Below are 16,683 nucleotides of genomic sequence, written 5' to 3' on the forward strand. Positions count from 1 at the left end.
ACAATTAGGCCTGCTGAGTGGCCTTTGTGAAAGAACAGCATATTAATTATCTTCTTAGGCGTAATACGAAACTATCACACGCCATAATTACGCTTACCTCCTTCCTGCAGGAGCCGCACTGGAATGTTAGACGTGCGCCCTTCGGGTTTTCCCCAAAACGCGTGATGACCGAACCACCGCAGTTCGGAGCCTTGGGGTTGAAGCCGAGCACCCTGTAGGTGTTCCTAAGTTCATCAGTAGCCGCAGGTCTTCCTCGTCGACAGGGGTCGGAGTCCGGTGTGGGCTGAGGTGGGGGGATGGGGCTCAGGCCGTACATTCAGCAAAGCTCGAGCAGTGCTCGGGGATCCGACAATATCGTAACGAGCGTAAAGACGCCGGCGTCCACTCGTCCGGCAGGTAGAGAAGTGGTCGCCATGATCGAAGATCAATTTGCACACACAAAATCGGCGATCCTGTCCGTTTATATACCCACGAAATGAGACAAGGGGGAGCAATTTTTAGGCAAAGGTCAACGATGTACACAAAAGTGAACTTTTAGACAGTGCAGTTGCTGTGCTTTGTTAATTTGGATGTCGAAATCATTAACAAAGGAGTGAACTCTGTAACAATAGTTTGAGACCTGTGTGTCATCCCGAAACCAGAAAGCGGTGATACACTTCTCAACTTGAAAGCCCGAACACCCTACCCCCCCCTCCTTAGGCGCACAGGTCTTATCTCAAGGTGGGCAACGAACACGGACAATAACATATTTGAGGCACAAACGTCACCGCTATGGTTCAATCTCCTTTGGGTGTGTGTCCGGCTTGGGAACGAGAAGGTCGCCTTTCCCAGATCCCGACTTCTTTGTTTGCTAGGTGTCCACGTGAGAGGTGCCGGCCTTGAACACTCTGTTGATCGAGCTTGTGGGCGGCTCTTTAACTCCCCTTCCTCGGATGGACACTACACACGCCCTAGGTTAACTGCTTATTAACCCAACAATGTTTACGAGACAAGCCTCACGTCAATGTCCGGGCAGTCAGCGGGCAGCACGCAAACGTTGCCCTGGGTCGGCCTCCCAATGGTCTGCAGGCGCGTAAACGTCGTCCATGGGAACCTGTGGTTCCAGGCAAGCTGCTACGTTGGTTTCGACGCGGCACTGTTATCCAAAGGCTCCGGGAAGGTCACCGGCTTGCGGTGGCAATCCAAGCCCTGCGGTCCAGAAGCCAGGCAGTCGTCTTCCATGGGGGGCTGCAGCTCCGGGCAGTTCGCCGGCTAGCGGCGGCATTCAGAGCCTCGTGCTCAAGAAGCCAGGCAGCCGTCCTCGTTCGTCCCACACAGCCAAGATCCTAACCGTTGTCTCTTTGTCCCTTTGTAGCCTCGTCATCCCCAGGCAGCGTTGCTGTGGGCACGAGATCGTCCACTTCGGCAAAGCCCTTTCGATATTATCGCCACATGGCGTCAGCAGTGCACAATGCGGTAGAAAGGAACTCGATCGGTTCTCACAAGCTTCGTCGACGGAGGAGAGAAAAAGCATATTCGGGGGGCATCAGGGAATAACCCTAATGACTAACATTTCACACACGTACGCCGTCTCTGAACGCGCAGAACCCCGACGTAGCGTTTCATCGCTTAAAAGCAACGTGTCTGCCACGTGTAAAACACGGTTCGCGTTACAGAACTGTGCTACTCTATTTCATTAATTTTCCAAAATGTGGTTATAAAAAAGTGCTATTACTTTTCACCTTCTTGAAAACGTCGCTGCCCAAGTGCGTAAAACACCCAAAACAAAAAAGTAATTTTATTAGAAACTACCGAGTACAGAAAACCATCTTCTCAAAACAGGTAACGGGCTAGCTAAACGGATTCCCATGGCGCAGGGATGGGCAGTCATACCTCGGCAAATTCATTCATGAACTCGCTCATTCACCTTTATTCGCATTCACGGCGTGAATCTGAATGGCTCTGAATGAATTCGTGAAGTGGAAAAAATCATGATGTGATGGTGAATGACTGCGAATTTGAATGAATTTGTAATGTGATAGTGAATGACTTCATGAATTTGAATGAATTCGTGATGTGATGGTGAATGAAGTCGTGATGTGATGGTGAATGAAGTCGTGAAGCCGTGATGTGATGGTAAGTGACTTCTCGAATTTGAATGAATTTTTGATGTGATGGCGAATGACTTTGTGAATTTGAATGAATTCATGATGTGATGTTGAATGAAGTCGTGATGTGATGGTGAATGACTTCGTGAATTTGAATGAACTCATGATCAGTTGTGATTGTGAATGACTTCGTGAATTGAATAGAATTCATTGTGATGTGAATGACTCAATGAATTTGTGACCTGATGGTGAATGGCTCGTGAACACGATGAATTTGTGATGTGAGTGGCTCGTGAACTTGATAATGATAAGTTTGTGATGGGAAGTAGTACCGTGAACTTAATTTTCGACGTGATAGCTAGTGAACACGGGTATGAATTCAGAATAAGCGTAAAACATGTTACGCAGGTGCTTGTTTGGTTGCTGCTTGTTTTCATCCTTCACCACAAACGACAGGGACCCATTCGACTTTTAGCGGTTTGGGCATCTGTCTCGCTGCGTGGCCGTGCGTGCCTCAGCGCGGTGCCCCTTTGCCGATCCACTTTCACAGTAACAGCTGTTTATAAGGGAAGTCCCTGAAGGCTGTCGCTGTGCCGTTTCGCTCGTGAGTCATGCATGGCGCAGCCGCACACAGTCCGCGGGCTGCGTCCACCCAGACCTGATGGCGTCGACAAAAGGGGAAGCGCGCGGTGGGGAAAGGATAGCGCCCCACCAAAATCCGCGGCTCGCGTGCGCCTCGGATTTTTCAAGCCTTCGCTCTTGAATTGTTGATATAAGCTCACCGCCCTCCTCGTGTTTCCAGACTACCCGGCACCATTGCAGCCTCTTCTGCTGATTTGTTGTTAGTTTTTTTCATCCTTGCTTTTGTTCTGGGTCTGAGAAAAGTGCGGCCGCGGTAGGTATAGTGGTGGCAATTTCAAAGGAGGAGGGAAGCAGGGGTGGCGGGCATTTGGTTTGACAGGCGGTGTCGATTTGATGGGTAACATTGAATGTCACCGTTGTCCTGAGCGGTTCCTCGCTAATCGGTGAGCTTCTTGCCGACCTTGTGCTTCAATCTTGGTGCAGATAGACATAATGATCTCTGCGGCGTTTGGCTTGCGCGCTACCCAGCGATTTAAAGTTGAAAATGGAAATTTTCAGTTTAAAAATGTTGTCGTACCTCTGAGTCTGACACTCGAGTGCATTTTCTGTACACGAAAATTATACACGCTGATGGGGTGTACCGTGTACTCAACGAAAGTTAATGTTAAAAAATAAATTCTCTGAAAATAAATTTTTGAGCAAAATATTTACCCCTTGAAAGTGTAGCAATGAAGGATATCCTCCACCCCCGCCCTCACCCCCACCTTGGCTTGGCTCGTTCCATGTTTGATTTTCAAGACATTAACTCGCATTCACGTGACACTCGTTTCAGGACACTAACTAACATTCACGTGACACGATCGCAGCGCGGCATTGGCTGGATTGGCGCTCTATCAATGTGTTTTGCGTTTCATACTCTCGAAATATCCCACTTTTCCGACGGAATGAGGTCCTGGTTTCAAGTGGCTGATACAAAAAGGAGCCACAGTCCTATTCCGCGAGAGTTGCGAACTCGTGAAGGGCTACCAGCCGTGAAGTCGAATTTAGTCAGAATGAACCTGAATGACTTCGTGAATTATGCGGAATTAATGATGTGATGGTTAATTCCGGTGAATTCGTGTTGACTGTGATGGTGAATGACTTCGTTAAGTGATAGTGAATTTGGACGAATTCATGATGTGATTTTGAATTCGGATGAATTCGGGACGGGAGAGCTTCGCCTGCTTGAGGTGAAGAAGAGGAACCGGAGGACCCTGCATGCCATCGTAGCAAGGAACGTCTACCCGGGAACCACTGCAGTCACGGACAAGTGGAAGGGCTACGACGGCCTGTGGACGGTTCACGATGAACTGGGGCACATGGTGCTCAACCATCTCACCGTGAATCACAGCGAGAACTTCGTGGACCCCGAAACCGGCGCTCACACCCAGAAGATTGAGTCCACCTGGACTGCCCTAGAACAAGACCTCCTCAAAAAAGGCAAGGGGACGAGCAAGACTCTGCTACCGTTGCATCTGACGTGGTACTGGTGGAATTCCATCAACGACCAAACCAGGTCCAGGGACCCCTTCTTCAGGCTTCTGGAAGCCATCCCATACAAAAATGGCCTATGGTCGTCTATGGAAAATTCTATGGCCGTATATCACCCCCTATGGCCCTCTATGGTCGGCCATAGAAATCCATAAGTGCACCTACAGCCAGTCTAAAGACTTGGAACCAATAAATTTTCTTTACCCACCCATAAAAAATTTTATGGTCCCAAGTTTAAAGACTGGGAACGAATAAAATTTCTTTACTTGCCTATAGAAAATTCGATGGCCCCAAGTCTAAAGACAGGGAACCAATAAATTTTCTTTACCCGCCTATAGAAAATTTTATGGCACCGTGCCTCAAGACATAAAACCACTAAATGCTCTTTAGCCTGCTATAGAAAATTGGATGTCTCCTAGACTATAGGCCTGAGACCATTCAACTTTCTTTAGCCAAACATAAATAAGTGGATGCCTCAAAAGCTATAGACCGGTGACCATTCAATTTTCCTTAGCCATCTGTAGAGAAGCTTGTCTCCAAGGCTAGAGACGTGCAACCATACGTCTTCCTTTAATCTAAAGAAAATTGTATGCTACCAAAGGTATAGACTTTCAAACAAAAGAATTCTTTAGCTGCCTACAGGAAGTTCGTCTCCAAATCTATAGACATGCGACCATTCAAGTTTCTTAAAAAGGGGTAGGTACTCCAGCGTTTTTTTCATGATCGCTGATTTGCCTCAAAATTGGCTCAGCACACCGATAGGCGAGGCTCTATGAGTTCCCGAAGTATTGTGTGAAAAGTAAAAAAATTCGCGAAGTTATTGAATTTTCGAATTTCGTTTTTATCGTGTTTCTCAAACCGGGAGTCTCTACTGGCAACATTGAAATGTGACAACAGAAATGGTACAAAGTGGGCAGTAAGCAGCATTAAGCCATTTTCCCAACTGATTACAAGACGTTTGATGGTGGGAAAAGAATGTTTGGTAACTGATTCACTGAGAAGCACGCAAAAAAACACTCGAAATACTCTGTTTAAGACTACATGCACGACCTGAAAGTCTGTACCATGTGTGACGTCACACAATCGAAGAGCGCGCGAAAATTTGAATGCTGGTTTCGGCATCATCTTCATTTACGGTTTTCTCAATTGCTATTTTGGATTTCGAGAAAATAAATAGCATACCGTGACGACTGAAGTCTAGGTTGCTCAAAAACGGCCGAAGTACCCCTTTAAGGCAACTAAAAAAAAATTTATGGTACTGTCGACCATGAAGATTCTTTGGCAGCATTAAGTTTTGCATGTTTGTACCATGAAGCTATAGCTATATAGTCGACAATAATAGTTTAATTAGCTGCTATTATGGTCCTTAGGGTGTCACTAAAGCTACACCAGCCATAGAAGCTGCTCGCATTTCGTATATAGACCTTCAATATTCCAAACGCTCCCAATAATGATTTGTTTACAAAAGCTATATACTCGACTGTAGAAGCTTGTTTAGCTAGCTGCTTTAAAGCGTATCACCGGAGCGATAAACTAACATCGTAAATGCTCAATTTGGCTCTAGAAAATCTCATTGGGTATATGTAGACCTTTCAACCATTTGGGTTCCCTTAGCCTCGAAAAGATCATTCGAAGTCAGTATTATGTCTCTCCCTATAGAAGCAAGATAATGAATCGTATTGAATGCAAGCAACAATGCACTTTTTTGCAAGCCCATTTGCGCATTCTTATGAGCATGTTAATTCATCCACCACCTAAAATAGCTGTGTGGTGACTAACCACTAAAAATTCTATTACAAATTTCACCTATATAAAGAGACTGGGGACTATAGTGGCATTTATTTATAGTTTATTGAACATTGACATAGAAACATTTGAGGAAAACTCAAGTTCATTCATACGGCATTAGATGTATGTTAGATAAGCGTATATAAAATGAGCTCAGTGACAAAGCGGACTTTCTAGCACCCGTGGAACAGGAGAGGGAGGGAGGGAGGGAGGAAGGGAGGGTGGGAAGGTGAGTGGGAGGGTGAGGTATGAAGTATAGGGTGTGTCAAAACAAGGTTTCGACTCTAAAATCACCCACAAAAATTAGGGATCGACTCAACGTATCAAGTAGAAATCTCGAGTACATACAGCTTTCACTGGTCGGATTTAGGCATTAAAATTTTAAGTATCACATCCAAGTATAAAATTTAAAAAAAACTAAAAAGGAAAATGCCCTATTCTTTTAAATGGGTTAGTTTTTTAATAGTTTTTTTCATCTCTAATAGACTTGAAATTTTAATGTGCAAAGGGGACTAGAAAAATATGTATTCGAGGCGAGTTGTATAAACAGGACTAGTAAAATACGTATTCGACGCCAGTTTCAACTTGATGCGTTGAGCTGTGGAAAGCCGTCAAAGCGAGCATCAGACAATGTTAAAAGCGAATTGGGTCGAGGCAAGGACAAAAACTGACATGCACAGATAGTCAAAGGCAAGCTAGTAACAAAATACAGGGAAACAGTACACTAGACTTAGTAGTCAATGTTCTTATACAGAGGGGAAGCATACATGTTATCATTTACAACGAATGCGACACATTTCTGACTGACACAGTGAACACCTACAATTCTGTAATGATCCTGGGCTTTAAGCACCTGCATGTGAGCAAATGTAGGAGTGAACTTTACGAGGCTTGCTCTTACATTTTGCAAGAAGAAATACACACTTTTGTTGCAGGCACAGCTTGAGAGCTGCTAAAGAATTTTCCACCTATGGCTCACTTTATCTGGCATGCTAGCTTTTTAGTTTACAGGGTTGTGTTCTGGTCTGCCATTTTGTATAAGGTAGATGTCCATATATTATGAATTTAAACAAAAGAAGCAATATTTATACAACCTTTATTCCCCGCTACTGAAATGCAGTGAATCTAGGGGAGGGACATATGGTTTGCTTGAAGCTTGTTGAGCATGGTTGACAGGGACGTCCTCACCGTCGACTCCTTGGTATACTTGTACTTGTTGCAAGTGTGTTCTGAAAATGCGCAGACGAAGATTGTACAAATTGCTAAATCTAAAAAACAAGCTTTCATCTGCATGCATGAATTAACAAAAATTTAAAATAATGCTGCATCAATTAAGAGTTCTCAGTTAATTGGTCCCATCAGCACATCATGGTAGCTCGATATCAATAATTCATACAGCAGATAATACGAGCACAATTGAACGGGACCTGCGTGTTGAGCTAACATGCAGTTCAACCCTTGTGTACTTCGACGAGAGCTCCCGGCAATTCGAATGCATCAAAATTTGTAACTGTTAACTTGAACAAGGTTGCTGCTGGTGTATCCTGAGTTTCACGCCCCTCATATGAACCAATGTTCAAAAGCAAGTTTAGCGTGGAGGAAACTTCCGATGGATAACTAATAGGGAAAACAATTAGAAAAAAACGAGCAGGCATGCGGGAGCCAAGTTGCTCCTGCATACCAAGAGGAAAAAAAAATCATAAAAAGAAATTTATCTGAAAATTCCACTAAGAAGATTATGCAAAGAATAGTTTTCACATATTCAAAGCTTGTGCTTAAAGGGACAATGACAGGCTGTTAATGCTCGCCAAGGTTTTTATTTGTACATCACACATGAGACCCCAACTACCCAGAACACTATTTGCGGCTCAAAATTTGTTTTCTTTCCGCCCTAATACCGCCGATCGAGAACTGGCCAGTTTGAGTCGCGCTCACTCTCTTCTCCGTGGTCCCGTGCAGTTCTCTATAGTTTAGACACACACACCAAATATAATCAGAACCATAGGCCATCGAAGGCACACGCTCAATATTAAAAATATAAAAATAGGATACCCAATTTTTTTGGCTTCTCAGAAACTGCAAATATGTTGACTGAAAAAAAAAAGTTGCACAGAAAACGAGGAAAAACAATGTGCATCCTCAGCATGGCATTGTATTGTGGGTAGGTTGAACGAAGCGAACTAAGCAATGGCGGCGGACGATGAGCGTGGGACCTCTACTTCAGAAGTGTTGTTCGCGGTACCAGCGAGTCTGTCTAGCGTCAAAAGAGAAATCGTTTACCACAGAAAAAAATTAGGATTTATTCCGTACGACACGCCCGACCACCAAGGTGATTCGCACAAAGACGTCGCCGAGTCGTCGTTTCTCCTGCCCGTCTTACGAACACGAATAGGTAGGTGCTTCAAAAACGCACAAACGTCAAGCACCCCGTGCTTGAATTTCGCGTTTTTCGTGCAACGAGCGAATTTCTCATCTGCCTCGCACAAACAGAAAAATGAAGGGGGCAAAAAGTAAAAAAAAAAAAGTAAAATGCAGTGGAGTTTTGCCACGTGACGCCCGGCAACGCTCTAATCCTCTACATTTCCTCTTCCTCCTCCAGTCCAGTCTCAGTTCCCGTTTCGAGCAGCTGTATTTTTTTTTTTTTACTTCAATTGAAGTATGTGTGACGCTGTAGCAAAGTATTGATTAAGTAGTCTTCTGAACCATATTAAATCGCATTGATAAACATATTAAAAATATTTTGGGTTGTGTCGTGTCTCTTTAAGGAAATAGTTTGCAGAAACCATTTCCATTTTTCATTCCTAAAACTGCAAAAGGAATACTCACTCACTACAGCGTTGACCCTGACTGGATCTAGCTGTGGTTTTGCGTCCTTGTCCTTCTGTGCATTTGACTGCTTCCCGGAGATGGACTTGCCCATTAGTTCTTCTTCCGGGAAAATCTGGCGGAGCAGCTCTCTGGCATATGATGTGGCGGTCTTTGTGGGGCCCAGCTCCACCATCTTCAGGAGCGATTTGCTCACCATGAAGCCCCCTATGTCTTCAGTTTCATCTTCAGGCTAGAAGAAACCAGAACGATTTCAGTTGTACTGCGAGTCCCAGTTTGTTCAGAAAAGGCTGTTGAGGGTTACTTCTATAATCAACAACGTTGACTACAGCCGACTATGTGTTGTAACGGAGATGCACTCTCCAAACAAGGTTTCTTATCTGAACCCAATGAAATGAAAGCTATAAGGCTGTGCATAAAAGGACTGGTAGATGGCAGTAGGCATTCCAAATTGAGCTAGCGGGTGCTTTCCAGTGCAGCCCAGATAAGAATGTTGAAATAAAGCTCACTTACATAAAAGTTAATTCTTTTGAAAGCAGCTAGCGTGCTCTCACAATGCAATCTCTGAACCCCAAAAATTGTACGGGCGTAACCTTTCTTTTTTTTTTTTAAATATGCCCTTCCTTCATTCTTTCCTCATAACAGCTATTTCCAATGTGAAAACAGGAGAAGCCCTTTTTCACAGTGTGCTACAGTGAAAATATTTTTTTCTTCTGTTTTACTACAATAAAAACTAGGATGACATCTTCGGCAACTCTGAGCATGAATGTCAGGCAAGGGTCACCAATACTGCCGATGACGTTACTTTTCCTATAGCATATTCGGCTGGTAGCTTTCCAGCGCTCAAATCCTCTGAATTGGATCTGCGAGATCTGGGAGTGCCTTGTTAAGAATGGAACCTTCGGCGACCTTCTTCCGAGTTTCAACGCTGCGGAAACGAGTCAAGACGAGTCCGGGACCGTCGCCCGCTTGTCGGGGCCTGCGCGAAACGAGTCCCGACGAGTCCGGGACCGTCGCCTGCGTGACGGGGCCTGCGGCAACAAGTCTCAACGCGCCCGTGACGTTAGCGGGACGTGTGTGTGTGCGTGGTGGTTGGTGCGCTCGGGAAAGGGAGAGAGGCATGGCCTAACTGCGGAGAACTTTGGCTACGTCGCACTGGACGGCGGACTTTGCTGCGTCGCACTTGACGGCGGGTTCCTGCATCGCACTGGCTGCCCTGGCAAGGAGTGAGGGAGAAACGGACCCTATATAAGGCGGAGCGCGAGGCTGCTCCGTTCTCTCTCGGATTTGACGACTGTATCGCTACCATGTAATTAAACCGTTCGTTACGTTACCAATTCTCCCACCTCCACTGGACCCCTGGGTTCTTCACTTCGGGGAATGGACGTCGTCTCGAGCCAGGAAGCTTCCGGACGTGCGGCCTAAACCCCGCCTCGAACAACTGGTTGGCAGCAGTTGGGATCGGACCATGCGACATCGTGCTACATCTGTGGGTGAGCGTTTGGACTTTGCTTTGAGATTCGCCAGGCTTCAGATTATGGGTAATTAATTTTGAACTGCTGGGAATCCTTAGTGTTTGACTCGTGCGCTAGGTTTTTGTACAACCTCGCGACAAGTTTTAGAACAAAGCCAAAGCTAAAAAGCAGCGATCATGGATCTAATGAGGTTACTGAGAACAGATTTACTCTGTTTATGTGAAGAATTGGGTGTGGAGGTGGAGCAAAAGATGAAGAAATCTGAGATCAGTAAAGCAATTTCAGACAGCGCGGAAGCAGAGGATATTAAAATTGCGTGGGAATTACTTCAGAACGCTAAAAGTGAGGCTGCAGCAAGAGAGGAACGAGCGCAGGCTGCAGCGAAAGAGGAACGAGAACAGGAGCAGGCTGCAGCAAGAGAGGAACGAGCGCAGGCTGCAGCGAAAGAGGAACGAGAACGGGAGCAGGCTGCAGCAAGAGAGGAACGAGCGCAGGCTGCAGCGAGAGAGGAACGAGCGCAGGCTGCAGCGGCAGAGGAACGAGCGCTAAAAAGGCTAGAGCTCGAAATTGAACAACAGCGATTAAACTCGCAGAACAGTAGAGTTGGGGCTCCGGTACGAGCAAGTGAGGCCGAGTCGTATCAAATGAAGAAGCTCCTGCAGCCGTTTAAAGTTGGGGAAGACGTGGGCCTATTCTTAGTTAACTTTGAGAGGACATGTGAGAAGTTGAGCTTCGCCCCAGAAACGTGGCCGCAACGGCTTTTGACTTTGTTGCCCTGTGAGGCTGCAGAGGTTGTCGCGCGCCTTAATACTAGAGACGCGGACGACTACGACAAGGTGAAGTCGAGCCTTTTGAAGCGGTATCGCCTTTCTGCCGAGGCGTTCCGTCAAAGGTTTAGAAACGCATTCAAAAAGAGCAGCGAGGGCTACTCGGAATTCGCGTACGGGCTTAAAACCAACTTGATAGAATGGTTGAAGAGCGAGGAAGTGTACGAAAGCCGCGACAAGGTAGTCGAGTGTGTGTGCCTCGAACAGTTCTTTCGTAGCATTCCGCAGTCAGTCAAGCTCTGGGTGCAGGATAGGGTGGGAGTCGACTCTGTCGAGAGGGCCGCTGAGCTAGCCGAAGAGTACGCGACGCGTAGAAAGCTGAGCGGAGAGGAAAGCGAACCCGGCCGGAGCGATCAGCGCAAGCCCTTCCGACAGGGAAACGGCTCGCGAGAAAAAAGGCCCGAGAAGCCAGAAACAGGACAAAAGGTCCCAGAAAAGAGCGGAGATCCCTCGAGCGGAGATCCCTCGAACGGAGACGAGGCACGGAAAAGCCAAAAAGGGCAGTTCGAGGCAAGGAAGCCGTTCCTGTGCTACAACTGTCAGGAGCCGGGACACACAGCGGCCAGGTGTAACAAACCGCGGGTTGTGTTCTCGTACGTGAGCGGTAGTGACAGGGACCTGGAGCTTCTTCGTCCCTATCTTCACGAGCTCCAGGTAAATGGAAAGCCGTGCAGGGTGCTTCGTGACAGTGCAGCGACGATGGACGTTGTTCATCCGTCGTATGTAACGCCATCCGACTTTACTGGAAAGGTAGTTTGGATCAAGCAGCTGCTCGAGAAGCACAGTGTCTGTCTGCCTATGGCGAGAGTAAGGATAACTGGCCCGTTCGGAGAGCTAGTGACAGAGGCGGCTGTCTCGCAAACAGTCCCGTTGGAGTATCCCTATTTGTTTTCTAACCGGTCAGATTTCCTGCTACGCGAAAGGGGTCAACAACTGGGAGAAGGACTCGTTCAGTCGTGTACGAGGGCCAAATCGCGTCAGCTCGCCCCTTTGTTAACGAGTGATCCAGAGCGAAAGACAGCTGACGGGGAGCAAGCACTCCCAGAGTTGGAGGCAGAGAAACGGGATGAAGGGGACCGGGTTGTAGAACAGCCCGACCTCGTAGCACTAGAAAGTGTACGCCGTCCCAACGCGCCGGCGAAAAAGGCGGAGGAAGACGGGATCATCAAAGGATCTCTCGTAGCTCCGGCGTCACGTAACTTTGGTCCTCTGTTACGAGTAGACAGAGCGTCTTTGACAGTCGAGCAGAAGAGCGACCCTAGTGTGTCAGGGTTTCGCGGCACAGCTCAGGAGATTGCCAGGACCAATGTGACGGGGCATGAAAAAGGCGGATTGTTTTATCGGCGCTATAAGGACCGCATTTTCACGTCTAGAAATCACGTGAAAATCGATCACTATGACTTCAGCGTAAGAAAGAGGAAAGGCAAATTTAACAGCAATGCCGATGGGTTGAGCAGATTTTTCTGATATCACCAAAAAGCGTAGGGATGATCTCAGAGGTTTTCGTCATCCACGGGAATGAGGATCTAAGGGGGGGCACTTCGTTAACACCCCAAAATGACCTCACAAATTGCGAAGAGTTTTTGTCTTTTTGTATTTTGTTCATAGTGACCTCTTTGGAAAAATGAGTTTTGCTTTGGCGACAGCGGGTCTCGATGCCCGAAATTGTCCTAAGGTTTTAAATTGCATTGTTTTGGCAAATTTTGGTAATCCGTAATCCAGTCTGGCGGGTCTCTGGCGGATTCCGAGCGTTTGACTGCGGTGTGGCGTGGTGTTGTGGGGGACGTTTCCGCTGATGCCTCCGTTGTGAGAGGTTTGGGAGTTTGCTTAGTGCTTGCAGCATCTTCTCAAGGCCTACTCCAAGCCCACCTCTTCAGGCCAGCGATAGTATCACCGGCCATTCGAGGTTTCCCTGGCCCCGGAGGGGCTGTTAAGAATGGAACCTTCGGCGACCTTCTTCCGAGTTTCAACGCTGCGGAAACGAGTCAAGACGAGTCCGGGACCGTCGCCCGCTTGTCGGGGCCTGCGCGAAACGAGTCCCGACGAGTCCGGGACCGTCGCCTGCGTGACGGGGCCTGCGGCAACAAGTCTCAACGCGCCCGTGACGTTAGCGGGACGTGTGTGTGTGCGTGGTGGTTGGTGCGCTCGGGAAAGGGAGAGAGGCATGGCCTAACTGCGGAGAACTTTGGCTACGTCGCACTGGACGGCGGACTTTGCTGCGTCGCACTTGACGGCGGGTTCCTGCATCGCACTGGCTGCCCTGGCAAGGAGTGAGGGAGAAACGGACCCTATATAAGGCGGAGCGCGAGGCTGCTCCGTTGTTCTCTCTCGGATTTGACGACTGTATCGCTACCATGTAATTAAACCGTTCGTTACGTTACCAATTCTCCCACCTCCACTGGACCCCTGGGTTCTTCACTTCGGGGAATGGACGTCGTCTCGAGCCAGGAAGCTTCCGGACGTGCGGCCTAAACCCCGCCTCGAACAGCCTCGAAATTCCAGTGAGAGGAACGGCGTGCCAGCTGAACACTCGGCAACCTCGCAACGCAGCGACTCAGGAGACGGAGCCAGCCGGCACTTTCAGAGCGCTCTGAAAGTACTGCAGAATGTACTTGGAGCGCCCGACTTAACCTAGCCCAATGCGCAGCGGCTTTCCAGGGTGCTCTAAAATGATGGAAAGCGACCAGTCGAATATGGCACTAGTTCGCCTCCGGTCTGCTTCTTTCACATGCTCATCATAAACTGGACCTAAAGCCATTTTTTAATTGATTATTACATAGCTCCTACTCTATCAAATCGTCTCATATGCTCAGAAAAATTATAATTAGTGACAACTTTGCTCCTACTACACCAAATTATTTCATATTGCCGCATATGTGTGCGGTGGCTGAGTGGGCACTGCACCTGGCTACCACGCAGAGGTCCCGGGTTTGAATCCCGGGACCGGTTGCTGTCTTTTTATTAACTCGTAAAATCCGTCATTCTAGAAAATTCGAGAATGTTCTTGTTTGTTTTAGTGGCGAATGTTCTAGTAGAAATATTCCACAAAGTGAAGCAGCTATAAAAGGAGTCCCGCGTAGCCAGTCAGTCTATCACCCGCGCTTGACTCCGTTGCAGACTGAGATTCGACACCCACCATGTAGTTATTCTCTTTTGTTTTGGGCACAAGTTCGCCCCATTAAACATGCATTTTCCTCGGTTACTTCCTGCCTCGTCACCTAGCTGTCATTCGTGACAATAAGCTCTGCAAAATTGTAACTGGTGAAAACATTGCTCCTGCTTCATATCAACATCAAATGTAAAAACTATTACATACCTCTGCTTGACGTTCCGCGATTTCTGCATTTCTCGCGTTCCCCATTTCTCGCAGCTCTTCATGAAGAAGGCGAACATCGCTCACAGCATTTGCAAGCTCTGAAAAATAAAAAAAAAAGTAAAAAAAAGCAGAACACAAAAATATGCTTAAGCAGCAAGTGACACAAGACTGCTTGGACATGATTTGTTTAGGTGCAGTTTACTGATTCCGTGTATTCATTTCCCTGAAAAAATCTTTAAAACACAAATGAGAGGCACAAATCTTACAGACTTTCTTATTTCATAAACTGATCATCGGGAACAGTGATTCGAGTTCATGGAAGCAATGACCATGCATGCCTGAAGTGGCCACATATCGCTAAAATATTTGAAATCTTTCAACAGAAATGGGGCTTTATGCATCAAAACAACTGATGGTATGATCACTGCTGTGGTGCTTGGAATGCATCTTCAAATGACGCATTGAAAATGGTAAACAAAATGTCACAGGAGCCGGTGTGCCACACTGTTGCGATCCTGGCACTTGTTCGTAAAAGTGCCAGAGAAGAACACAAGTGGAGGGAATTGGCAGCTGAGGCTGTGAGGTTTCTGTTGACCACCATGCTGCAGAGTGAGCTACAGCAGAACAGTTGTCTGCCACACTCATATTTTCTGCTGTTTGACCTACAGGACTACAGCAGGCAACAGTTTGACACGCGCAACGTCATCGAGCACGAATTGAGACATAAATGAGGATGTGGTAAGCACATCATCCGTGATGCGTTTCAGCACCACAGCGATGCCCAAGACCAGAGGTGTGCAAAGTGGGGGTTGCAGTGCGACGACTGGGGGTCCCGGGGCATTAGAAGGCCGACGAGGGGTCGGCAGCTCACCTTCAAATGTTTGACTATCAACTTTGGCAGTCAAGTCTTTTTTGATATGCTGCATGCCACACTTGTTAAAAAAGGTACAAAAGGCCTCAAACCTGTAAAGGTGTTCTCAGTAGTCGACAATGAGAAGTAAAAAGGAGCTCCACTAGATTCCTAACCCTCTAAGAGAATTTTTTTTCTTGAGGAGTGTATGGGAAGCAAGAAATTATTGTGGATCAGGAGATCACACAAGGGCAATGTGGGCAGCTGTCGACTGATTGATGAGATTTTTGTTTAAAATACATTGTAAATGCTTGATGCAGGTGTTGTCGAACAAAGCTCGTGTTAGCATTGTGAGTCCGCAGTGCGAGGCTGCAGCACTGTGCAAGCTATGCTCGCCCTTACAGCGTAGCACAGGAAAGACGGCGTAAAGTATAAATCTTCTAAATCTGGCAGCTTTCCTTTAAATCACCTCTATGTCTCGGCTGTGTGACGCCCATGTCAGCACATGTCTTTGTTTTTAACCATGCAACTTTACAAACAAAAACTGCAACAAGAAAGTTATTTTGCATTCATTAGGGGGTGACAAACTTAAATTACTTTGGTGAGAAATCTATATGTACTGGTTTTGACCCATACATGCTCGGAAACGGCAGAAAGCTTTGACAAAGTGAATACTTGGACCATAAAAAAACCGCCTGCCACAAAAAAAAAAAAAGGAAACGAAAACATAATCTGTTCACAAAGGATGTGCCCTGTATGCCAGAAGCAATCTACTACAGCAAGGGCTGTGATGTCACCTGTGTAGCACTTTGATTTATCTTACAAAAGCAAGTTGCAAAACTGAACAGCTAGCAACATGATATTTCAGGAGAGCTAAATACAACACAAGTGTCAATTAGTAATAAATTCCCCAAGGCATTGTTGCACACCGAAAGATAATTTGCCGGTGAAGAGATTATGTTGAAAAAGGGCAAAGGTAACAGGATCTGTTCGTATTAGATAATGCACACGTGTCCGGTCGACATTTTTGAATGTCTTCATATTTCTCAAAGTCCTTTGTGATATTTTCTTAAAAATTGCAAAGGGGTTTAAAAAAATATATTTCTCGAGAAAAAAAATTTAGACTGCATCAATGCATTAACCCCCTTTTTGCATTTTATAATTTTTGTAAAGTGATAGCACATAACAGACAAAGTACAAACTATAGGAAGCTCAGATATTTTATAAAGATAGTTTATTGTGCCAACATCCACAATTTGTAGAATTCTGGAAAGTAATACCATGTGGAAAAAATTACCAAACCTGGCTTTGACATTTTTGGGATTTATTATTTAGTAGTGTTTTTAAGATATAGCATTGGATGTTTTATAACATATTATTCACATAAGGGTCTATCGTCTGT

The 16,683-nt window shown here is 46.3% G+C and overlaps 1 protein-coding gene across 2 annotated transcripts; it reads right to left on the bottom strand.

Moving 5' to 3' along the window:
* Positions 1 to 6,135: 6,135 nt before the first annotated feature.
* Positions 6,136 to 16,268, bottom strand: LOC115324800. Of its 2 annotated transcripts, XM_042290959.1 has the most exons (4): positions 15,303 to 16,268; positions 14,432 to 14,529; positions 8,814 to 9,045; positions 6,136 to 7,216 (listed from the first exon to the last, which is right to left on the bottom strand). In XM_042290959.1, the coding sequence occupies exons 1-4, from the start codon at positions 15,355 to 15,357 to the stop codon at positions 7,113 to 7,115; spliced, it is 489 nt and encodes a 162-aa protein (XP_042146893.1). In that variant the 5' UTR covers positions 15,358 to 16,268; the 3' UTR covers positions 6,136 to 7,112. The 2 variants fall into 2 exon arrangements, with proteins under 2 accessions (XP_042146893.1, XP_040070044.2); XM_040214110.2 differs by having other exon boundaries at positions 14,432 to 16,268.
* Between the last annotated feature and the right edge of the window lie 415 nt (positions 16,269 to 16,683).

The sequence above is a fragment of the Ixodes scapularis genome, unplaced genomic scaffold (assembly GCF_016920785.2).
Source record: "Ixodes scapularis isolate PalLabHiFi unplaced genomic scaffold, ASM1692078v2 PGA_scaffold1__304_contigs__length_218370807, whole genome shotgun sequence".
Classification (NCBI taxonomy): Eukaryota; Metazoa; Arthropoda; class Arachnida; order Ixodida; family Ixodidae; genus Ixodes; species Ixodes scapularis.